The sequence below is a fragment of the Poecile atricapillus genome, chromosome 1 (genome assembly GCF_030490865.1).
Source record: "Poecile atricapillus isolate bPoeAtr1 chromosome 1, bPoeAtr1.hap1, whole genome shotgun sequence".
In the NCBI taxonomy this organism is placed as follows: Eukaryota; Metazoa; Chordata; class Aves; order Passeriformes; family Paridae; genus Poecile; species Poecile atricapillus.
In genome coordinates, this window is record NC_081249.1 from 18,766,524 (window position 1) to 18,792,795 (window position 26,272).

At 37.6% G+C, this 26,272-nt stretch overlaps 1 protein-coding gene across 1 annotated transcript in view; it reads right to left on the bottom strand.

Annotated features, from left to right (window-relative positions):
* Window positions 1-421: 421 nt before the first annotated feature.
* Window positions 422-26,272, bottom strand: part of FRMPD4 (FERM and PDZ domain containing 4) — a 299,756-nt gene continuing 273,905 nt past the window's right edge. Inside the window, exons 6-17 of the mRNA XM_058828019.1 lie at window positions 22,686-22,790; window positions 21,231-21,338; window positions 18,143-18,274; window positions 15,934-16,053; window positions 15,010-15,146; window positions 13,640-13,766; window positions 11,223-11,312; window positions 10,451-10,633; window positions 7,141-7,279; window positions 5,495-6,556; window positions 3,899-5,170; window positions 422-2,772 (exon numbers count right to left, since the gene is read on the bottom strand). Coding sequence (XP_058684002.1) covers window positions 1,427-2,772; window positions 3,899-5,170; window positions 5,495-6,556; window positions 7,141-7,279; window positions 10,451-10,633; window positions 11,223-11,312; window positions 13,640-13,766; window positions 15,010-15,146; window positions 15,934-16,053; window positions 18,143-18,274; window positions 21,231-21,338; window positions 22,686-22,790 — 4,821 coding nt within the window. The 3' untranslated portion in view covers window positions 422-1,426. The remainder of the gene's footprint in view (window positions 2,773-3,898; window positions 5,171-5,494; window positions 6,557-7,140; window positions 7,280-10,450; window positions 10,634-11,222; window positions 11,313-13,639; window positions 13,767-15,009; window positions 15,147-15,933; window positions 16,054-18,142; window positions 18,275-21,230; window positions 21,339-22,685; window positions 22,791-26,272) is intronic.

Sequence of the window (26,272 nt, forward strand, 5' to 3'; positions counted from 1 at the left end):
AAAGGCATGTCTTTGTTTAATGAAGTGCAAGAAAGTATTTCCTTGATTTTGTTGTTTTAGTCATTCCAGTTCAGCACAGAAAGTTTCACGTGTGCTTCAACTGAAAGGGTTGAACCCAAAGTTCAAAACAAGAGCAGTAATACCCTTGGCACATGGTGTTACGAGAAACAGGTGAAAATTACCTACATCAGTTTGGAGAACGGAGGCTGCTGCTCCTCGGTCACTGAGAAGTTCACCAGACGCTCTTGTGAAAGCCTATTTGCCAGCCAGAACTCAGAGCTGTTGCTTTGGCTGCCTCTCAAACACAAGGCTACAAAATGTTTTCCAGAAAGGTTCAGATGGAAGAGATTATTCACAAATCGCCTTTGTCATCACTCAAGAGAAGAACTGTCTCTAGCTGGAAATATTTCAGAGATATTTATTGTATTCTGAAAATTTCATTTTATTTCTAACTTATTTACAGTTAAACATTCAAAATCATAAAATATGAAGTATAAAATATTTAACAAAATAGATGCAGTCCATGTTGTTCAGGTGCACCATAAATATATGATGAAACAGTAAACAGCATAGGAATTTTCTGATGGTCCTCTCTGTCATTTACCAGGAAAAAGGGTGTGTAGACCTGCCTCATACATTCTGGTCTGACCATTATGGCATCAATCTTTCATTTCAGAGAGAACACCACCACCGCTCTGGTTTCTGTGTCCTCAGTCCTCCACAGTTAGCTTCACTGTCTGAAATGCCAACACTAAAGTTCAATACATCAGATCCCCTCTGAAGTTAGTATATTCATATATTCAATAATTATTTTTTTTTTTTAAATACAGAATTTCCTAGAAAAGAAGAATCAGGTAATTCAGTCCATATGAACAAAAGAGTCATTTATTATATATATATTCTCTAGTAAGTTATAATAGTCTCTTGGATTTTAAATGTCTTTTTGCTATTTTCAAAGCTTAAAAATTATAATTTTAAAACATTAAATATTGTGTTATATACATTATGATTTAATTAATCATTCTAAACATGGAGCATTTTCCAAGTAAAAACTTGGACAAAACAGAAAACAATTTCATTGACATAACAGGCTTTAGAAGTTCACTTCATACAACCATAAATTTGACTATATGAAAAATAGCCAAACATCAATTTGCTCCTATATGGGACTTTTTTCTGTTTGTTTTTCTGATCTTCAGGAAAGGGTTTTTTGGCTGTTGTTTTCGTATAAACTGAAGGATGGATCTAGTCATTACTTTTCTCAGTGTTCAGTATTTTAACTTTTTTTAATCTCATACCTATTTTATATAAAATAACAAAATATACAGAGAAAGCTGAGTTTGTTACATTAGTTCATACACATACAGTAAATAAAATTTTTTAATGTATGGCTTTGCAAAGGTAGATTATGAAGTGACTTTTGTATTTATTTGTTTAAAAGCATTTTAAGAGAACGTGTTAGTGTGCTTACAATAGCGGCCATGGTATTCGGATGTCGAGCCAAGAGTTTAATGCTAGGATCACCAGAGGTCTTGCCTGACACTGCTTCTGCAGCCCTCAGAAGACAAATGTAGTTTATTACAACCTCGTCTATCTTAGCTATAATTTCCTGCTGCTGTGTTTCAGAGTTCATGACTTTAACTAAACGCATGCAGGCTTCTGTTAAGCAACAGAGTACTTGAAAGCTGGAAGTCATAGCTAAAAGCATTTCCTCAGGGCTTTTATCAGCCATGGCCATTTTCCTGCAGGCACTTCCCAACTGTCTCGATTCCAAAGATAACAGTTGTTTGTACTTAGAAAGTTTAAGGTCATATGTTTCTGGATGTAAATCTTCTCTCTTGCCCATACTTGCTCGGACCAGTGAGAGTAGCTCATTGGCATCCTTTTGTGCTGCAATAAATCCATCAGGCATTGCATAAGTCTTCTCTTTCATCACATTTATTCGTGTGATTCGTGCATCGAAGGCTACATCGTTGAGATTCACATCAATTTGGCCACCTTGGGTGTCAGCACTGCTCTTCTCATGCTCATTGACTGCATCATGTGGGGGCTCAGCAGCTTTCGGGGACTCCAAGACTTTCTGCTCATTGTCACTGGATGACTGAGCAACTGGTTCTGCGAGCTCACACGGGGTCTGTGGTTCAAAGAGATGTGAGGGCTGATGGCTGTCTCGGTCATCTTCCTCCTCGTTGTCATCATTTCCTCTGCTCAGGAAACAATAGCTAAAGGGGCCCCGACACCTCCAGGTGCTGCTGGTCAGCTTTCGCAAGGGCAGTGTTCGACACTGCTTGGAGTCCTTCTGACTGGTGCCCGAACACCTCTTACTGTCCTTCCTATCAGTGCTGATGTACACACAACTCTGAGAGTAACTTTTTGACAGCTTTTTGCCCAGGGAAAATTCCACCCTTCTCTCCGATTTGGATTCCTCCTTTCGGGTGGTGTCCAGGCATTTCAAGCTGGCCGTGGCTGCCTTCTTCTCAAACAGCATCTCAGTGCCTGCAGATCCTCCAATGCTGCTGCTGCTGCTGCTGCGTCTCAGCATTTTCTTGTTCTGCGGCATCCTGAGGCTTCCTCCTATCATGTCATATGGCCATAAACTAACTGTTGCCCCACAAGCCTGATTTACTTTGGGAATGTCACAAGAGTCTTCATTTTGACTTGGCACCTTTGATTCTGATAGCATGGATGATAGCATGATGGAGTCAGCTAGAGGCTGTCTAGGAAAAGCTGTAGGCATGCCTCCTCGTCTTCCCTTTTCAGGCTCTGTGAAAGCTACACTAGGGGTAGTAGAAGAGCAGACAGAATAATTAAGCATCACCCTGATATATTTCATAGGTTGAACTTTTAAATATCTTGTAACAGTCAGTACAAATGGTTTCCGGGTATTTCCCAATAGTCTCCATTCCTCAAAATATTCCATCAAAAATTCATTACCAGTATTTGTATTTCACTAAAATGCCTTTTACAACCCGTTAAATTATAATTTATGAATAAGTAATTGTTCATTTCGCTACAGCAGACTTGCTCAAGAAAAGGAATAGCAAATTATGTACAAAACATCCTAAATCTCCCATAATACATGGACGGTATGTTTTCCATTAATTAATTAGATGAATAATTTCAGATTAAAATACCTCCTTTAACTACATCTGAAAGAGCATGGAGAGGTGTTCATGGTAATTTTGGTTTGAGAAAACCAAAGAGAAAGGCAGAGAAAGATTATTTCTCATTCTGAATCCTAGTCTGTTCTACTTCTGGATTTTCATGCATTCACACACTACTGCTACATGTGGGTTACAATCCAAGAAGAGGGAAACATTTAAAATCCAACTGAAAGAATTTCAATGCTGTCTGAAAGCTGTGCATTTTTTATAACTTTAAAGAAATGCCTACTGTCAGATTGTGAAGTAAATTCATGCTTAATAAGATAATGACATTTTCTTATTCTTAACATCTGGAGCTTTTTATTCATATTGGCATGGTTTTGACAACCTGCTAAAATAGCATATAAGACACCTAAGAAATGAATCAAAGGTTTTGCTCCCTGACATTAACATAACTTCTGAAGCCATTTTACAATCTAATAAGTGTCTTAGACTCAAGTGACTATGGATTTTGGAGAGGCTTCCAAAGAGTAGAAGAGAGGCCTCTCCATCAGAGTCCCTCTAAATATTTTAACTGTTAATGAGAGGTTTTTTAAAATGTTGATCCTTGTATGCAGCTCATCAGAATATCTCAACAAGTAAAATGAACAGATAAACTGAAGGTCTAATGTCACTGTCTGCTACAGCTTGATGATACAGTTCCAGATAACGATAATAGATATGTCTTATCTAGACCTCAACATGAACTTGTAGCTTTAAGAATAAACACAAGAAACACTCTATTACTGCTGTACCTGTAGTTTCTTTTATCTTGGGGATCCGATGGCATCCTTCCCTCAAAGTGCCGAAAAGTGGTTCAGCATTAATTGCTGAATGCACGACAGGCACCGTCATCCTGTGACACACGGCTTCGGGCTGCTGGTGCAGGTCCTTGTATGCCGTCCCATGGTTTGGAAGAACGGCAGCTCTTTCATCTGCTGGAACATAGGCAATGCCCTTCATTGATGGATCAGAGATGATGTGCTTACCATCAGAGGTACAAAGAGGGGATTCAACGGGGGTAGCACATGTGCTACTGCCTGTGCTGCATCCTGCATCCACTGAAGAGCACTGAGAACTCTGCAGCGAGAAATGGCCTTCGCTTTGCAGAGATGACATGCGCTTAGCCAAGTGATACTCACAAAGCCTAGCCACACTCTGCTCAGATTCTGGAAGCTTTGAAGGATGGTCATCTGCAGATAAATCAGTATCTTCTGCATCGTTTAGGTCTTTGGCTGAAGACACAGGAGTCATATCTGACAGGAAGTTTTCACCTTGGCTAAGCCCTGAGGTATCATCCTGATCCACCTCAGGATCCACTTCATCCTTACAGTCAGTTTCTGTTTTACCAAGGACAGGAACTCTTGGAAAAGTCTTCCCATTAACCGTTTCTGGGCTTGGCTTATCTGCTGCCCCATCATCGGCAGCATACCATCTTTGGCGAAAGGCAGTTCTCTCCACATTAAAAGTGCTTAGGCGCTGGCTGTCTCTTGCTGAAAGAGTTCCAAATTTAGCTTTTAGATCTTCATCAGACTCTGCTTTTTTATTTCCCTGTTGCTTTTTCATAGTAGCATTGCCATCAGAGGATGCTTTTACTTCGCTATCTGTCATCTTATTTTTCCTTTTACTAGTGCAAGAATATACCAAGGATCCCATGTGCAATTTGCTAAAATAATCAGTGACAGATTTTGTTTCCATGGTCTCTGGCTCCATTTCCATGTTATCGGAATGAAGAATCTGCTTTGAAGGCACAACTTTTGACTGTAGCTCTGCAGCCTGACCACCAGCCAAAGGCTGTGAGGGCTTCATGCCTGGCCCTCCAGCCTGATTCTTAGCAATGGGAAATTCAGTCTGCTCTTCCACAAGCGGTTGGTAGCCTTCACTTGTGGTCAAAAACATACGTGCAGTGTTTTCCGACTGTTTCTGTGCTGTGGCTAGTTCAGAGCTTTCAGTCATTTCAGAGGAATTTGTTTCATTGCCAGAATCTGAAGATGACTCAGGGCTATATGCTCGCAGGATAGCTACACCTGCAAGCCACAGAAAATAAGAGTCAATTAAATGACAGCAGCTGAGGCACCTGGATAAGCGACAAGCAAAAGGGGGTGTATTAGAGACAAAAATATTCTTTGCAAGAATACTCTGACTTTATTGCACAGTTCCCGAGACAGGTAGTTTAATAACAATGGTGGCTCCATTAAATATGAAATACGATGTATGCAAAATGATGGCAAAAAAATAAAAGAAAAACTAAAAAAAAACCAAACCAACCCTCATGAAATGGAGTACTTCCAAAGCTAAATGGATGAGATGGAATGATTTTCAATGAATAAATGTAACTATGGTGAAAGAACCTGAATTGTCATTCGTCTGCTGTTCCTCTGAAGCAGCCAAAGCTTCTAGTGCTTGAAGTGTAGAGACTACAGCATCATCTAGCCCCTTCTCACACTTCCCCTCTGTGTTAGTAGGGACAGCATCGATAAGCGACACTGGAATGTCGTCATTGCCTAGATTACTGTCTTGCTCCTTGTTGTCTCTAGGCTGTGTCGCTTGATTCTGAGAGTCTTCCTCATCAGAACTGTCCCTGAAGCCAGGTGGAGGAGCAGCAATGGCCATGTTTAAGGTATGCAAAAGGAAATCATCTTCATTGTCATCACCTTCTGGAGGTGGAAGTGAAGTCAAATCAATAATGTCATCACTAGAACCAGAAAGGCTGAGAAGAGCAGGCCTATTGATTTCTCCTACCATAATATCTTCTTCACAGCTTACTTCATCTTCATCTTCAGCATCATCTGTGTTTTCTGCATAACAGATATCATGCAGCAAAGGCTCTTCTATCCCTTCTGCAGCTCCAAATATTTTACCATCACTTATAGTTGCGTAAACAGAATTTGTAGCAAACTGAATACTTTCAGCATCTGGTGACAACTCCAGGCCTTTAATATCATTGGCATTACTAAGATAAATGGCTCTTTGTTTTTCTAGTATTTCTGGACTCTCATCCAAAAGCCTTTCATAGCCAAGAGTCTGGGGACTGATACTATCCAAGTTGGGATCTCCAAATATAAAGGAAACTTTTGCTCCCCTGGGAGAATCCTGTGCTTTCTTGCTAGATTCCAAACCTGAGAGTGACAGCAGTGAAGGCTGGTTAAAATTTCTGCTTTCTTCTGTTTCAGCAGGGTCACTTTGCTTGGTGAGATGCTGATCAAATCCACCTGAATTGTAAGTATTTTCTATGTACAGATGTCTGTGTTCTTTCTGACATAACAGACTTTCAGAAACATCTATAGTCTTCTGCTTTGGATCAGCAAAGGACATTTGAGCCTCCTGATCTCCTTCAGCCAGGAAAGTGGTAGTTTTTGGTATACAGTTCCACTCAGAAGCAAGGATATTATGCTTCCCTCTATTTTCAGGTCCTATAGCATGGTGAAATAAAACCAACATTGTGAAATCAAAGAACAAAGTCATGTAATTTGTAAATAATCATTTGTTGATGCTGAATATTGAACACTCTGAATAGGATAGCTGAGCCATCAAATACTTCAGAAAAATGCTTTCAAATTCACCTCTGTTCTAAGTTAAATACCTTTTGACTTAATGACCTAAAGTTTAACTGGGACTTCTGTACCCTAAAACAAATCTAAACCTCTGCTAGGTACAAATGCTATTGCAGGCATAGTAACACGAAAGCAGCTGGTTTCTCCAACACCATAGGTATTCTGACAAAAGATATATCCATATAAAATAATAACATTCACAGGGAGTGTGCATCTACTAGAGTATGAAAGAAACTCGACACATGGTTTATTTTACCATGAAGATGCTATCATAGGCTGGGTATTAGAACATTATAAAGCTGAATTGAATACTGTGGTGCTAGGTCTGAGCCAGCAATCAGATTTCATTTGACACAGCTTTCTATTTATCTGGAGGTGCCCTGGCTTAAGGTGACTTCTGCTTTATACAGTGGGCCATTGTTAACATACTCTGAGATAAATACCTGTTTCTCGGCTCCCTGCATTTTTCTTGTTGGCCATGTTAAATATTGAACGCCTTGAGTCAACCAGCAGCCTGTAGTATCCAGCTGTTAGGCAAGCAAGATTCATTGCATCTGATGACTCCATCAGAAGAGTAATAGGCTAGGAAGAATACAATAAAGTTAAGGCTGTTCCTCCTCAATTTGTTTGCCTGTTGACAATTCTATTACATCGAAGCAAAAGTAATTACATTACAAACACGACATTGAAAAATACATGTGAGAATTTATTTTCCTCACTACCAATATCAAACAGTATAAAAAGTTTAGTCAAGATTGGAGTTGTAAGGCAGAGCTCCAACTACGCATCTTAACAACTGATTGCTCTTTTTCTGAATGAAGAAAACTATTTTAAGACTCTTGCTCCATCTTTTTCTTGCATAGATATCTTACTCTGGCAAAAGCACTATTTAATGTTAGTCTGAATCTGCCACAGATGAAGAACCCGGTACATTAGGTGCAGTTGTATGGGAATCTGCTGCTTCCCAGAAAATGTGGTGCACTAAGCATACACAAAGAAGCATGATAAGAAAACTGTCAGGGAAAGTTGAGGTTCATAAAATACAGCAGTCAGGTTAAAGCTATCACTGCAAGACAGGGGCAGGTTAAAAACTTTCAGTGTTTGTGTCTTGGTGTTACTGAAAAGACAAGTGGTGAAAAAAAGAAGCAGATAAACAAAGAGATTGGAGAAAGATCACCAGAAAGGTGACCAGCAAAGAAAACAAACACAAAACACTGTAAAAAAAGACAGTCCTAACAAAAAGTGAAACCTCAGAGCTTTGAAAAACTGTGGCTGCCAGGATAGCAAGCTTTGAACCCGAGACATCCATGTAAAACACTTTAATTAATTTTTCTTTTGTCATTATGTATACGTTTTCTTGCCTAAAAGATGTGTTCATGTCTCTATAGCTTTTAATACCAAAAGCTGTTCTCCTCCAATGTAATTTATTAAGGTGGCTAGCCTCTACAGCTCCTAGACAGGAAATAAAAATGAAGCTCTTACCATGATGCATAGATAGAAATTACACCATAGACAACCCATCTTATCACTCATCATTTGTAGCAACTCATAGTATGTGGACATTAGTGACACTTTATCATAATACAGCATGTAGAGCCCACTGTCACAAGACAGATGCAATCTGTCTTTCATTCCAAAAGGAATGTCACACGCAACAAGGATGGCTCTCCGACCTACTCAACCCTTTACTAGTAAAAAGACAACAGATTCTGATGGAAGCTGTGGCCAAAACGTAACTGATGATCACAGCTTACTACCATACCCACAATAGGTCCAAAGAGTCTTTAAAAGCCTGTGCTACAGCATCTTAGGCCACAATGTTCCAGGTGCCTTGAATGTTGTAGGAACTATTTTCAGCAACTTGGAAAAATATTGACGGTTTTGGTTTGTTTATTTTTTTCTCTAACCTATTTTTGCTAAAGGTTGAGCTTCTATTCCATACATTTTTTTTTCAAGGTATTAAACTATAGGTATTATAGTTACTATAAATTATTAAACTTACAAAGTGGATTAATTAATCTCTGTTCTTTCTTCAAGTACTAAAAACTGACATTTGAAATGTTACATTCATCTCAAATTTTTCTGCAGTGATTGGCATGAATTGATGAACTCCACAGAACTCTCAGATTGAAAACAGTGCTGTGAAGTACTGTTAATCTGCTGAAAAAGTCCTCTGACAGCTAAACTTTTATTGCCTGCTTCACTTTCTAAGTGAAACATGCTGAGAACATATTCAAAGAAACAAAAATAAAAATCTAAACTGTCTGTTCGCTGAGAAAATAATATCATATATAACATATACTGATACATTCAGAAACTGGATATATGAACCTGCTAACTGAGGCTTAGTGAAAGGATGAAAACATCATTGAGAATACCCACCTGTGTGTGCCTGCATCTCCTTCACAGGACACAGTCACAACTTGTGCCCCACAGAGAGGGAACATTTTGTCAAATTCCACCCAGAAATGCCTAGATTTTAATTTTTAGTCACTCTTTCTGGGTTGAAGATCACATGTGTTGAAGTGCAAGGAGATGGGGATATGCACAACTTGCAGTAAGACAGCAACAGTATTATATATAATAACAAAATAGCATGGTAATACATAATACTATGGCATACGGTGCTGCATATTACATATGGGCAGATGGGAAGGATTTAATTTCTATTTTACTTTCTCCATCTGCAAAAAGGTGATAATAGCTTTCTTACAAGAAGGCCACGAATTTAGCACAGTAAGGCAGGCAAAGCAGCCTGAGATCCTCAGATGTTACCAATGCTAAGTAAGGTGAAAGAGATGCTGTGTTCACCAACCAGTAAATTTCTCTTAAGTTGCTGTCAAAGAGCATCTAGATTACTTTACAACCATATTGTTTTCATTACCTTAAATACAGAGGAACAGTTTCAGGTCAATACACTCAAAGCATTCAAAGCAAAAGCCTAGTAAAATACTCCTCATGTGTGCTTTTTGTGTATAGCTGGGTAAGCAAAAGAACTGTTAGGTTCTATTTATTTTAACCAAAAATGTAAGTTTCAAATATAATGAGACCTCTTCCTTCAATCTCTGATTATTCAGATTAATGCCCTAGAAAGTCTATGAAGCCATTCACTTCAAAGCTAAATACAGTAAAAACAACCAGGACAGTATAACACTCAAAACCCCACTCATTTTGCCACTAGATGCTACACAGATGCAAAGTGTTAAGTGAGGTTGAAAAGAAATTAAATGACTATAGGTAAATGATGAGCATATGTGAATAAAAAATTGGAATTATCAAGGTGCATTCTTACAGTTTATTTTATTAGCAACTGTTATGTGGTTACTTGCAGTAAACTTTGTGGATATAACACTGGATTACAGGGGACACTGTTCCAATGCAGTTGGAAATTCTTTACTGGTAATAACACTGTATTTTACACTAGAAGGAACTTCAAAAGAAGGCAGATTTCATCATCACCTCTTACCATGGAAATCCACAAAGACAGTAAGAAAGCAAGTTGCTAGGGAGAGCAGCTGAGAGAAAAATCAAATTAGAATCAAGCTAGAATGCAGGTTCTGGAAAACACCAGCCTGGTGCATTGTAGGCCCAACCTGTAGCATAAATGTACTGTGATCAAAAAAAAAAAAGAAAATGTATGCTCATAGTACTCTTGGTGTGAAAATGTTCAGAACAGCATAGCTCAATCTAATACTCAAAGACAAAAACATTATTAAAAGATGTTATATCAACACAAATCAATAACAAACTTACTTTTACATCTAAGACATGCAGTTCAACTCTAACAGTGCTTTCATCTTCTGTAAACATCTCAATTCTGTTCACGTGGCTGAAGTCTGCCAGGAGAGCCACAAGATTTGTTTTGGTGTTTATCACATGGCTGATTCCGTACCGCGGCCCTACTAACAGAGTCACTTCCGAACGCTTTTCTCCCTGCTTTAGCAGAAAAAGAAAGAAAACACAAGTGAAAAACACGACAGGCACTGCACAGTGACGGAAATCACCACTCCCTTCTTTCAGATACACAGAGTTACATTTGCATGGCATTTTTACATTAAAGATTACTATGTTTTTACTAGATAGATACGATACACAAGAGCATACTTGATTCATAATTTTAAAAAAAGTAAAGGAATTTCTTGCTGGATGTTGATTGCACTCTAGATTTTAGGTGGATAGTTAGATGGACAGACGATGAGTGGACTCTGCTTCTGTTAAAAGAAAAACTTTGTCATTAAGATTTTTCCAGACTAACAATTTTAGCATTCAATAGATAATTGGATGGTGTTATTTGATAAGAAAGTGCTATCTATCTCCAAATTCACAGTAAAATTTATATTATGACAGATTTGTTATTTTCAAGATGAAAAGAAATAAAAAGTGATTTGGTTCAATTAAAAATTATTTTTAAGCATATGAACAGAACATAAACTTCTAAAAAAAATTATATGATCCAGCTCAAAAAAAAAAAAAGGAATTAGGTAAAAAATAACAAGAGAAGAGACTCTTTAAAGAGAAATGTTACCACTAGTGTTGCCTTGAAGACACGCCCTCCATATAATCGGAGATCACTGAGGAACTTTAGATAATGCACCTTGGCTTGCAGAGCAGAGAGCTGAGAAAGGAGAAACAGGGGTAAGAGGTAGTTGTGGAAATCATCACATTCTAAAATTCCACAAGAAAATGTATTTGTGTAATATAAAGAGAATAGTATGCAATAACAGCTCTTTGGAGCCTGATAGTAAATCTTGAGATGCTTGAGCTTCAGATGAAGAGAAACAGTTTCATTCTTAAAATTAATTTCTTGCTTGTTTAGTTAAAATGCACTGAGGACTTGGGAATGGGCAGATCAGAGCACTTCAAGAACATCCTGACTGCTTTAATGAAAGGAAAATGTTCAAGTACTCAGATTAAACATCTGTTCACTGAGGGATTTCAAGGCTAAGACAGCAGCTTTCCATTCATAAACTCCATCAGCTCTTAAATGTTTATGTACCTATACAGAGAAAGGGAACAAAAAAATTTGCATTTGTCAGCTATGTATTTTACATTTTGCTAGGTACTTGTGGTGTTTGGTGTATTATTCCAACTTGTTACTGCATTTCCTACTTTCTAAAATATCACTCTTCCACTATATTTGGTAGATAACAAATCAGAAAGCTAAATACAGCAATATGATCAATACATATGATCATGTCATGTAATACATGTCAGAAATTTTCTCCTCTTTTTTTCTCTGAGCTTAAACTATCTACTTAAAAAAGAAAGCTTAGAAATACTTCATGAGACAGAAGGGAAACAAGAAACATTTAATTTCACCAGTCTGAATCCAAACCTTACACGTCCCTTGTGTAAATCCTTATATCTGGACTTTAAGAAGATAATATAAAACAGCCTTATATAATTTGCTAGTTTCATTCCTGTCACGGGATTTCTAATTCTAAAACTCATTTAATCTCAGAGAGCATTTTAAGGGCCCTTATCCTAAATTTTTCCTAGACAACAAGGAGGAAATGGATCCAAAGCAGAGCAACTAATGTTAATGCTTTGTCCTTTGCTTCACCAGGTGCTCACTTGGTGCAGAAATACACAAGGGTTGTATAAAAACAGAAAAATCCTGAGAATGACAAGCTTCACTTCACGTGAAGGAAGAGAAGAGCCCAGAAAGAAATCAATTAGTTCCTGTGTCAGTACCTACAAGTGAGACAGGAGGTGATGAAGAGCTCACATGCTTTCTTTCTCAGACCTACCTGCTAAGAAAGCAGGTTGGCAAACAACATATTTCCAAAGTTCAAATAAAAAAGAATGAAGCAAACCAAACAAAGTCTGTTTGCTGCAGGAAGGGACTGTTGGGATATCTTTTCTAAGCAAGAACTGATACTGGTATGCCACTGTAAGGCATATCTTAGACATGGAAGGCCTGCAGTAGTGATGGCTTCTTAAATAAACCCAAATTTATACTACCAAGATAACAAATAAGCAATTGGCATAATTTAGCTCAGGAAACACACAGTGCTTCAGCCTCTCTTCCTGAGGTCAAACACAGCTCAGCTGTGTTCACAGTCACAATGTGTTCTGAAACCTCTAAGCAGGATTTCTGCTGATCACAATGAGCCTTAGCTCAGGCAGCAGCTGTTTTGAGTTTTTTTGGTTCAGAAACAAAGTGTCATGAAGCAGGGTTCAGCTCATTTCATGTCTCAACTAGTCACTCTTAGGTTCTTTTTATAGTCCATGAGGAGACATAAGCATTTCTAGGACACAAGCAATCTGACCTATTTCTGGTCCCAAATGTGGGATGGGATGACTCGCTCCCTGGAAGTGCCTGTTTCTCTCCACTGATTACAAATCAGAAGATGACCTGCACTAAGAAACCACATTATGGTGCCTAAGAGCAGTCTCAGCTGCATGTATGTAACAAAGGCATTTCTCAGAGACATTGTCTTATCTGTGCTTTTTCCAGCTGAAGTGAAAGCTTAGTGCTAAGAAAAGCATTTTACAACAGCAAGGAGGGTCATTTACTGCAAGGACCATCATCTATCCAGTTACATCTTGGCCAGCGAAAAGTCTTTCTCTACAGTGCAACAGAACACAATCTGAAAAACAGCATTTATGTCAGATGAGAGCATCAGAGAGAGAACAAAAGCTTTCCTAGCAAATCTGCCATTCATAGAAAGCACTAAGTTAATTTAAAAATATATGGTTATCATACAGGAGGTATTATTGACCAGTTCTCTGTCATTCCCAAGATAGGAAGATAATTTAGTTGGGGCATAATTAATTATTTTTAATAGTTCTTGGCTATGTTGCGCCAGCACCCAAAGTTAGATCTCTGAAAATATAGTGGCTAGGTGTTTCTCCAAAGGATTAGCTTTAACTGTGTCCCATGCATGCCACACTTTTGTTCTTTAAAACATATTTTCCATTAAGATGCAAATGTAATACCTTTTTGCCTGGAGGAACTAGGTTTTGATTTGCTTTGACAAGGTGGGAAAGTGCTTTCTTTATGTTCTTTTCTTTCATGCTTTGCAGCACAGCAGATGGAAGAAAAGTCTCTAATCCCCATTCTTTTCTGCAATAAAAGGCATATATTTAATTTCACATTCCTGTGATGAGTATTTATCTAAAGACTGATGACTACGATGCCAAGTGAATGATTACCTGAAAACAGAAGGAGAGTTGATCAAGTCCAGAGTTTTGCAATAACATGTTATTTCTTAAATTTAAACAATTTATTTCTTAAGAAAAAGGTATTTTAAAATTATAAATAATCTCTCTTCTACCCCTTCCATCTCTTCAGTCATGCCAAAAAATATTCATTCAGAAAAAAATGTTAAAGTCTGATATTTAAAGTCTATGTAAACAACACTTAATTGCATTGACAAGTATGATCACAGAATTAAAATAGCAGATAATTTAACAATGTAATGTCAGATTTAATTTTATTTTATTGGTTTCTTTTAGAACATGGAAATCAGAGCCATTTTCTTGTTACTTTATGTTTGGGATTGGGCCGGGGGTGGGGGGATTGGGCCGGGGGTGGGGGGGTTGGGTCCTCCTCAAAAATGCAACCAGTTTGCCTCCATTTACCAAATTTTTTTTTTCTGCTTGAACCACCCCTTTTGACAGAAGATTGACTCTTTACTTGTAAGTCATTATTTTTTGCAGATTCATTAGTAGGATAGAATATAAAATTGTCTTCAATATGATGGATAAACTCTACAAGACTGAGTGTGTAGCAATTTCCATTCTGGAAGCAAACTAAGCAACAGCAACAAAAGTTTTAGGGCTTGGGCTTTTATTTTGCTGGGGAGTTTTGTTGCCTTTTTTTTTTTAATACACACATTTGCACTTTCCAATTTTTTTCTTCATTGTAGTTATATATATATATATTTATAATGTCTAAAAAAAGACAGGTGCCTACTGGAGTACTTCTGGATTTAAGAAATATTACAAACTCCAATCTGTGACCTACTGTCTTCTGAACTGAACAACAATCTGAATCTTACTATAATAATCTTTACTAAAACCTTAGGATACAGACTTAAAGCACTTAGGATAGATCTTAAAGCACTGAAAGCAAATGAGCTATTTACATTTATAGTCTATTTCACATGCCCAAACAGATGATCAAAAGGTAAACAGACCAAAAGGACAAAATGTACCACTCTTAACACACCTGAATTTATTTTAGCGACAAAGAATAAACCTAAATTGGTGCATGCATACAGACATACTAAAGAAACAACTTTAAAGAATCTACAAGTTACTCCTAATGTTTCACTTTTAGAGAACACACGGCATTCTCAACTTACTCTATGTATTTGAGGGAGATTTTCTGAGTTTGCTTGGTGGTCACAGTTGCAATATACATTTGTAATGCAGCCAACCGCAGGGCAATGTCGTATTTCAGCTCTGGTCCAAATCTTTCCTGGACCACATCGTTACAGCTCTGCCAAAGAACCAGTAGAGGGAGCATCACGTTAAAAAATACTGCACTAATAATAAATTACTGTTCTTTTATTTTATTTCTTTTCATCTTTTATTTGTTTGCTTGTTTTGTTTGGTTGGTTTGGTTTTTGAGTTTTTTTGTTACTTTGATTTTTAATTAACACTTCATGAAAAGTAACCGCTAACTCAGAAGCAGAACTGTGTTTTTGCTTTCATATATTGTGTCAGATAGTCATGATATGGGGACTAATGAGGAATACCAGTACTTCTGGCAAAGAACAAAAGGCATGTTTATTTTGACCTAAGCTCTCTTCAGCCTTCCTGGAGAGAAGAGTAATCCTTCATCACAAAGAGTGCTTGGAGGGTATCAGTATATCCAGGATAACTGGATTCTAATTGGTGAGATACTCAGGAGAACCACATTCCTTGTACATCAGTTTTCCCATCCACTTTACTCGAAGCTCCTTTTCAGACATAATTTCTGTCTGATATTACAGTACCATAAATAAGTATTAACAATTAATTCAGCTTCACTCTTATCCAAAGCCAAATATATTTTGGAACGATATCAAAGTGTTACTGCTTGGAGAGACTTATGAAGAAAGAGGACTTTGCAGATGATAGAGATCTGCACATTCCCCAAGTGTATTCATTGGCTTTATGCAGCAGTAATAAAAGCTAGGATTCACTGCAATCATGCTTTTTTATGTGAAGAAGTAAATTTATATATTTAGTAAGTGTATTTTTTTATTCTCCTTTGCAGTAGCAATGGCTGTGCTTTCACCTACCTGTACATAGAGATATTCAAAAGCAACCGGATCTCTTCTTAAAAGATCAATGGGATCCTTTGGGACAAAGCTAATCCTGAAAAGACATCTCATCTTATGCGAGCTTGGCCTTTGGGTCACCTAGGACAGTGCAATAATAATAATATTAGAGCTTGGCACCTCTGGTTGAAAACAGGGTCTATAGTCTTGGGCAATGTTACCCTGCTCCAGAGCCCTGTGGTAGCAAGAAAAATAATTCTGCCCATAAAAGAGCTTTGGGCTACTTATTAAGTTCTTCATCTAAGAACATCATCTATATAATCTTGTGGAAGGACTTTTAGATTCATAGAGGCATAACTGCCTGATACAACTCATCCTCAAAGCAACAGAATTCACTCAAAACCAGGGTGAAAAAACAGAGAAAACAGATCTTAACAAACCAGCCAAGTGAAATGCAAATTGAGTTGAGCTTCAGCAGGACTAAATTACTCATAAACGAGAAGTGATATGTGTTTGGGGAGAGGTCACATTTTATTTCTTAGACTGCCTGAGAACACAGGTGAGACCCAACTTGGCAGCTATTACTCTCACTTTCTCTTGCTTGTTATAATCCATTAGGCAAATTGAGATAAATTAGATTATTTTCCTGGGTTGTTCTGGATTAAGAGATCTACTCTGTAACTTCTGATTGAGAGCTAATACATTAAGAAATTAAAAAGGCTGCTTAGTGTGTTGGTCAGTGAAACTTTTTAAAGCATCTAACTCTGTAATCTGGGTATACTCACAGGAGATCACTGCCTAGCAAAGGAATAATTGGATAAACGGGTAACAATCCAAACTCACAATTTTAAGTCATGGTCAGCAGCAACATTATAATGGGAAATTAAAACATTGCTGATTTTACAGGAACTTCAAAGCAGAAATGCTCAGTATTAATGTATTTTACATAACTTTTTCAATTAGGCTAATGTAGTTAGAGAGTTAGGGTACTTTATAATCAACATCTTTACCTGACAAAACTATACTTTAAAAAATCTCCAATGAAGTCCCTGTCTTGGTCAAACAATTTTCAAAAGGTCTATTTATTTCACATTGTCTCTTCTTTCTCACATTGTCACATCTTTCCTAATTATATAGACATACATATTACATATTAATAACATGTACAGTATAATACTGTACCTATTAATAAAAGCTCCAGATGGGATTTCTGAAAAGCTCACTAATTTGGTTTATTCTGATTTTTCTGACATCAGTGAGAATTTTACCAATAACTTCAAGGAGATGGCTAGGATAGGAGAACAAGTATTGAGTATTTCTGGATATTGTGCAATCACTGGGTGGTTTATAGCCACAAGAAAATAATGTTAACATGGCAATAGCAGGTGCTTAAAGACTAGAAAATGCTAGAAAGACTATTATCTGGTAAACTAAGCTCCTTCACACCATTACACAGACTCTAGTTATAATTACAGGGATTCTGTCATTTAAATTAAGTATTTTTCTACATCTAAGAATCCATTTCTCCTTTTTTCCTTCTTTTTCCAATTTAACTGAAATTTAAAAAATACTAATGTTCTCCTAAAAAAAAAAATAATAGAAAATTTCAGGCTAAGCAATTTGGCAAAATGATTAGCAGATAACATTAGGGTACTCTGCTGGTAACTGTGAAGTCACACTTCCTGGAAGTGTTCTAAGGAAGAAAGTCACACCAACATTTTCTGTGTCACAATTCATCATCACTGATGACATAACATACCTCTGTGTAAATAAGCCAAACTTGACTTCATCAGAAAGAGGACTATTCCCTGTCACACAGATACAGATCTGTATAATCAATTTGGAGCAAAATATCAAAATAAGGCTTTTAAAGAAATTTGGGAAAACTGTGGTTCTAAGAACTGTTACCATGGATTTGCTAGCTGTTGAATAGGTTCACTAGCTGGGCCTCATATGATATGAAAAAGTTAGATAAGCATTTTTCAGATTTTGGTCTGATTTTTTAATTCTTAATATTTTGAACGACACAATAAAGCAATGAAATATGTTTTTGTAATAGAAAATTCCTGTGAGAACCTTATTCCTACAATCACATCTAAATATCCTAGCTATTTGATAGACTGTATCAAACTATAAAGCTTGCAGCTAACTCCCTTGAATAATGAAAAAGATGGATAATTTACTGATTAACCCATCTCATTAATATGTTTTCATATACCATTACACAAACCTGAGTTAGAGTCTCTTGTTCATGTAGCAAAAGGAGTTTCGTTCCAGATCCTTCAACTCTCTGCTCCAGCATTAGGGAGAAGTGTTCAATACATTTGATGGAAAGCTTTTCTTGGAGTGTTAGGATGACATCCTAATTAACAAAGGATTTATAAGAAGTGCTTAAATTCATGAAAGGCTTGGGACCCAGTTCTTCGCTTCCACACAGCCTGAATGTACCGAGCACAGGGCAGAAGCCCAGGCTTTGTGCCTGTTTTGCACAAGTTTCCAGGACATCTCAACCATTCCTCAAACATCCCCAAGATGGTAACAGACATGAACGTGAGAAATACATAAATGGAATTGCTGGGAATAGACAACAATCTGTTGTGGTTTAACATGAAAATGATATTGGTGTGGCCCTTATATCTGTCTCCCTGGAAATAAAAGCCATCAGCAAAGGAGAGATGGTCTTATCACTACTCTTTTCCCTTTGTCAGGGCCACGCCATCAAGCAGACAAACCAAATTTATAAATTCAAGGAAAAAAAAAAAATTGATGAATGGCCTTTATTTGTTCTTATGGCAAAGGGTTTTTTTTAAAAGTTCACTTCTTGAGTTTTAAATGCTAACAGAAAAGTCAATGATGGCAATACCTGTGCAGAACAATAGCTCTAAACTGATGGACCATATCAATTTTTAGAGACTCCTGATCAGCTTTTTTCACACTGAATTATGACTAAGGATAATTAATTTGAGAATGACAGTATCTAAAATAACAGCTAAACAAACCTCTTCAAAAAACCATTCAACTAATCCCTACCTTACTTTCACATAACACTTTGTAAATGTATGCAGATTTTCAATATCATTTGTCAAGGTATCTTTTACTTTAGTGAATGCTGTAGGAAAAAGAAATACATAATAACCCATCATTTAGAAGTAGTTTCACAGTATGTTGGTGACAAGATTAAAACATTTCCTTCCAACTGAAAGATTTTCAGATATACGTAAGTATCCAGATGGATGAGGCTTACTAAGGAGATCATGACGAATTGTAATCCAAGTGTTTTAACATAATTTAGGAAGATTAATTGATCAATTACAGTGTGTTTATGGAAAATCAAGACCAAACTGGTGGAAGGATGAAAAAATGTACGTGGGAGGATGGGGACAGCTCTGTACAATGTAGAGAATATAAGATATCTGATGAATTCCAAGCTATCACTAAATAACAGAGGCTAATATTATACTATTCTGACCAATGGGGAGTTTATTACTTACACATTAAATCTACTCTATTTTTACTTCTAAACTATGCTAAATGACTATGGGCATAACAGTAACATGAAGCAGCATAACACTAAATATAAGCTTTTAAGAGAGGGTAGTAATGGCACTGCTCTGTACCACTAGCTCCTCTGGACCTTTTAAAATATGAGGCTAAGGAGCACACAGCTTCTGAATTACTGTGCCAAAGTTTCTGCTAGATATCCTCTCATCTGATAATTTAAGAGTCAACCCAGGTGCTATGACTCAACAATATGGAAGTGAGGACTGCAGGTTAGGTGCTGCTTGCACCCTCCTTTTTAAGTGGTGAACTACTGGATTGCTAGAGGTGAAAAATCCTGCATTTAGCTTGACTCACCTGGAGCATGTCACCCCAGTTAAGCAAAGAAGCAGCAATCCACACCCATCCATCCACACTGAGGAATATGCACACACATGCAAAAATATGTCATTTATAGCTGTGCAGGCCTCAGAATATATAATTGTCTGAATTAGATGCCAAGGAAATTATTCCTACTAACAGTCAAAATTACTAAGTTCAAAGCAGGTTTACAACATCAATACAGTTAGGTAACTGAGACCATATGGGTATCTGTGCCAATCACTTCAGATTTGACATTTGGTCTGATAATGACATATCCATGACAGAACTACTGAAAACTAATGTAATGTGATGGCAAAAGACTGGTCACCAGGGGCAAAACATCCTGGCTGTTTATATGCTCGTAACAGAAAATCCTAGAAAGTGGGCTAGTGCCCCGTAGAAGGGTATGGAGATCTCACTAGCTAGATGAGTAATGACCCCTATTTTTTCATCAGCCAAGCTTTCAAATGGACTCAAGGAATTCAGAATCCCATAGATGTATCACATGGATGGAATGCTTGTACCCATACCTGCATTCAACTTATGCCTAAGGCATATATGCTACATTTATCAACAAAGGTTGCATCCCATTTTTAAGTGTGACTAACATCTGTTTTACCATCAGACTGGAGTAAATTTCTTATCTGCCTTAGTAAATAATTCTCTTTGCTGCTCTAACTGATTGAGCATGCTGCTGTATCACAGTAAGCACAAAGGCAGCCTTTCTTCAAATATGCCTGGTTTTACAATCCCTTAAAAGTAGCAAAAGCCGGCATCCCCAGCCTTCACTGATCATTCCCACCCATGCCCCTCTCATATCTTGGTGTCCCAGGTGTGCTCACAACCATGCAGTGAGCTAGATTTGGTAACCAATCCACATTGAAACCAGCTTCCCCAAACAGTGATGCTAACCCTGCTCCTTACCACACTACTCCAAGGCTCTCACAGACACTGTGATGCCTCTGATTTAGGAACAGTGTCACAGACATTCCCTGGCAGACTCAGTTTTGTGCCAGGGCTTTACCTTTTTATTTCTGCATGTGAAATGTGCTATGGAAAAGTGTAAAGGGCACTGCACTGAGGCGAGTAATTTATCACCGACATAACCCTACAATATCCCGTCCTAAATTCACTGAATGATAAGATAGATGATATTCAATCAGCAACCAACATCTTAATCTTCTTAGCTCCTGACTTTTGCTGACAAATCATGCCAGTGTTTGGCAGCATATCAAAACAATACAAGCACACAGTTTTGATTGTTCTCCAAGCACATTAAAATCATCACTTCTTCTTCACTGACAATAAAATATGATTTTAGGAGCAGAAAAATGGACCAAATCCTCATTATTTCTAAACTAAGAGCCCAAACTGAACACACCAGTAATTTTGTTCTTAAAGCATTCCAAGTAAATGATAATTACTCAAGGTCTCATACCAAGGTATATCTAGCTTACCTTTATTGAAGTGCTGCAGTCAAAACGGAAAGATTTGGTTTGTCCATTTTCAAGATACACCTTTAGAACATTTGGCATGAAAAGAAGTGAGTTGTCCTTAACTGTTTCCTGTCAAGCAAATTAGTGAATCAGATTACAACATGCAACAAGAGAAATATAAATGTTGTTCCATCAAGAAGCACACCATTCTGATGGAAAAGCAAACACTGAGAAGTTTTCAGTGTTGGCCCAAACTGAAAGCAGAAATATGAGTGCCCTGCAAGGGTCTAGCCATGCTCATTGCAGCTGCCCTCTTTAGGTTTCTGTCCTGTAAAATGTGACTGCTCACACATATTTTGTCTGTCTTGGAGAACTCTTTCCCTACATACTTTCTCTCTGACAATAAATATTGCCTCTGAAGTTGAAACATTTTCACTAAAATAGAAAAATGGATTACTGTTTCTCTGAACATAGTGAGTTGTTTAGTGTCTTCAATCTAAAAAATGGAAACTACAGTTTATTAGTAAGGATTACAATCAAGTCATTTAACATTTTCTTTATAGGTGGATATTAAATGCTGATATCTTTCATCATTTAAGAAGAGCAACATATAACATTGCCACCCAATTTGACAATTCATAACTAGTATAGCAAAATAAAGAGGAAAAAGGAAGGGAAATAAATCTTGAGAGGTTTTGTTTGCTTCTTTTTATTTTAAAGAGCAGAAATTGCTTTAGAAAAAATGCAGTATCAATTTAGGTTTGGAAGGGAGTTGGCTAAGGACATCAGAGTGGAATGATGCTCTGGCAAATTATGAAAATGAGCTGTGAGTTCATGTCTAAGGAGGAGTTCAGTGCCTCTCAAAGGGAGGCAGATGTTGCCTGAGGTCTGGAAACAATAAGTTCAAGGAGATAAAACAAATTTTAAAGGGGTCTGTGAGGAAATCTTAATCAGTTTTTCTGACATGGTAGCTCTCTTGAGCTTATGGGTTTTATGAAAACAAAGTTGATCTGAAAAAACCGACAGACAAACACTATCAAGACTACACACACACACAGACTTTTGCAGTCTCTGGCTTTTGATTATTAAAAGGGCCAGTTAGCACATAAATTGAGCTGTGACTACTGAAAGGGATTTGAAAACAGTAATAATTAGAGAGCAGGACAGTAGCTGGGATCATGAGCTGCCCCTCATCTTCCCTGGCCTGCTTGCCAAGCCGCTCACATATGTGCCATCACCACAAAATACATTCACTAGCATCTTAATTTTATTTTAAGAAACAAATTTTTCATAAAATTATGGGCCTAATGAACTTTAAAAAAAGATCTTTGGAAAACTTCAGAAATAGAAAAACCCTTCTCTTTGCAAGCCTGTCACCATTTTTCCTGCCACGTAATTACCTCCCTTTCCAGGCCTGAGCTGTACCTTTGGATGAAATGATCAATCCTTTCTGAGGTTAAATGGCTGAATACTCACCGACACCTGGCCATTGATAATTACTTCTTCAGAGAAGCGCACTTTGACAGGATTTGACTTCAATCTTGCCTTTTTTGCAGCACTAATAAAAGCCGATTTAGGAGACTGGAAGAAAAGATGATGACAAGATCTATCACATAACATCAAATTAAAACCTTTCTTTTCTTTTTCAGTTATTCCCCCTATTTCTTATATGCTGGGAACTCCATGCAAACATTTTGCATACAGAAGAATGGAAATACAATCAAACCATAATGCATCCTGAGGAAATCTATATGTACATACACATAAAGAAACACCAGTGCATACTGAACACACTGAAAATTATCCCACAGTTAGACTGGAGCAATCAGAAGGGCTCTCAGTGCACACACAAATTCCTGCAGTGCTCCCACAGTCACTGCTGTCACCCAGCCTTATCTGCATGAAGGGACACTGACCAGTGACCTACCAGTGACCCTTTCTTCACAGAATGAATGGAAAATCTTTGCATAATCTGTGATCTATTGGATAGACATGCACACGACTTTTGCCAAAAAAGTGTCTGGGAGGTCTCTAAATACAGTGGCATCTCATTGTATTTGTCCACTTTAAAACACAGGTGAAAATCACCAAGAGGCACCTGCAGGCCATCAAGCTTCCCCTGAAGGTATCCCCTAAACATACCCTGTGCAAGGCATGCCTTCAATATTGACATGTCGTAGAGCTTCATGGATTAGAAGTGTGTAGAAGCATTTCAAATTTTCTTCTGGGACCTACTTGACTTTTACCAACTACATTATGCAATGGGTTCACTTGTTCTCAGCCCCTGGAAAAAAAATCCCCTCACTTGAGAAATTTGACTAACAACTTCTTTTTAGTAACAAATTAAATATTCATAGTCAATGGGCTTTCCACTTTCAGCAGCAGAAGTGAGGTTGGTTTATTCTCAAGTCAGTTACAAACACAGCTTCTGGCATTGCCTCACTTCATAACCATGATAACGGGCCATGGAAGACTTTCTTGCTCTGGCTGAAAGTCACTGGGCTCTTTTGGGATGGGTTTTGATCCATCTGTTTCATGAAAATATGAATTAAGAATTTCAGAATCTTACTCTAAGTCCTGGGAAGTGGCCTTACTAGTTTTGAATGAAGACTTAAGTCATGTTGGTTTGCCTGTGAGAAATAAGCAGAGGCATGTGTGGTGATGATCAATGTGGTATGAGAGCTGTCCTTGTAAACATGGAAAGTCTTGTTACTGTCACTAGAATTCTGACCCAACTAACAATCTGCAGGAGTAATGGAGTAGTCCAAGGCTATGTGGTCCTCTGTTTCTCTCTGATCTCTGCTGAAACTGCTTAAAAAGTTATTTTGTTGTGATGCAGAAGCTTTGTTTCTAGTAACTAGTGAGAAGAAGTCTGTCTCATTTCTGTATGCCTCTAATCTATCATCACATTGAAAACATGGTAACTATTATCATAGGCTCAGTATCAACCAGTGAACAAGGAATGAACACTGCCACATTCTCCTGGGAAATATCAGAGACATCCAGTAATTCCTGAGGCACAAAATAGAATCAAGAAATAAAGAGAAATGCTTCTTTGCTTTCACAGTTCATTCTTTCTTACCTCTCTAGCATATATGATCATACAATAATCAATAAATGTAAATAACAGAAAATTCAACTCCATGAATGAGGTCCTCAGAAATTTTGAAACAATAACCAAAAAAAGAAAAAAAAAAAGAAAAAAAAAAAAGTGTAAAAAAAGTAGAATCATGTCTCAGGGTGGGGTACCCTGTTGACTTTTTCAACAAAAGGGGCCAACATGGAAATACTGAAGCAGTTTAAATACTGTCCTCTGGAGATGAATTCCTAGAAAGATACAGTATAAAATAGTACCATGATTAATATAACAACTCTAGAGAAGCCTTCTCTAATTTCCTTCCTCTCCATGTAGTCCCCCTCTGCAATGTGTAAGGGGGATAGTCTGTTTGGCACCCAAGTAACAGACTACAGACTTGATGCCACTGCCACAGGGCAGCAGCACAGCAACAGGATTAGGCTACTGGCTTTCCCTTGCGAGAGCATGGGGAAAAGAGTGGCTTTCACTTACTATTCTTGCTGAACGAATCTTTGTACTGTTGCTTGCTCTTATTACAAATGAGTCACCAGTCTGGCCTCTCTTAACAGGCAGACTGCCAAATTTTCTCTGGATTCTGGCAAGGTTGTTCCCATACAGCAAATCTGGCAAACCACTATGTGTCCCTATTGCTCTCTACAACCTCTTTCTTTTTCTCTCTACAATCTCAAAAGTCACTTGCGGGAGGCATAAACACTTAAATTATGTTATTGCAAAATGCAACGGGAGAGTTCAGGACAACTAAAGATTTGAACATATGTGGGTTCCCAAGAACTCCTCTGGGATGTGGGGTTCAATGTACCCATTGCACAGCCAGGGAAGCACACCACGTTTTACCATAAAACATGCTGCTTCCTTTCACTTTTGCTGTGGTGACATGGGAAGGACTCTGGCCCTTCTCCAGGCACTCTGGGTGAGCCTGGAGCAGACTGTTTTCCAAAAAGCTCCAAACTATAAACCAAGGGTGCAGGAAAATGCACCGGGTACTTAGGAGAACACGCTCTGCTGGTTAAAGGTTTGAGTAATAGCACAGCTCTTGCATTTAATTGCACAATGTCATTGTTTCTACCTCTGAATCAACTTGACACTTGACATTTTCTCTTTGGGAAGAGAAGTCTTTCCAAAGGATGTGCAAATACTTAGGAAAACATTTGGGTTTGACTGTCGGAACTCGCTTGTCTAACAAAGCTTCAGCAAGATGATGTGCAGCTCTATTGTATTTTCACGTCTTTAGGTTTGTAGAAGAATGCTATCACTTAATGATTCTCATAGCGACAGGTTCATTTATTTCTGATGCTCTGTTTTATAGCCAAATGGACGCCATAATTCTCAGTTAATGACCTTAAGCAGGAGGTGTTTACACTAATGCAGGACATCTATCACTGCAAGTAAAGTATTTGCATCGTCACAGATAAAAACAGCTTAATTAGAGTGACTTTTGCAAAATGAGGGCACACATTTCAACAAGGAGTCAAAATAACTCAAAACTCTCCAAACTTTACTCCTCGTGACATAAGCCCTGTTTCCTATTAAAAGCTCAAATTTATCAGGATTTTAAACATTTTTTACTTGTTTGCACAGAATTCAAAAGAAAAAATCAGCTGATCGTTTCAACACTATCTAGAGAAACTACTAACAAGAAAAATGAAGCATTGCACAGAGATATACTTGGAGGAAATAATAGTAAAGACATGGACACTACTTTGAACCTTGCTTATAGTGACTGCAATCAGTGGGCTTCCCATAAGCAGGGTCAAAACACAAAAGATTGCAGAGCAGACTTTCAGGAAAATGTTACTTTCTCATTTTCTGGACTTGTCAAAAGCAGATTCTATATTTGTCAGCAGCATTAGAGAGGGTCATTTATTGATAGATTTTAGAAACAATATCCTACATTATGAGTGAAATTTTTTAATGAAAATAAAAATGTCTAGTGCTTTGTGCACTTTTGCAGGTAAACTATAATTTG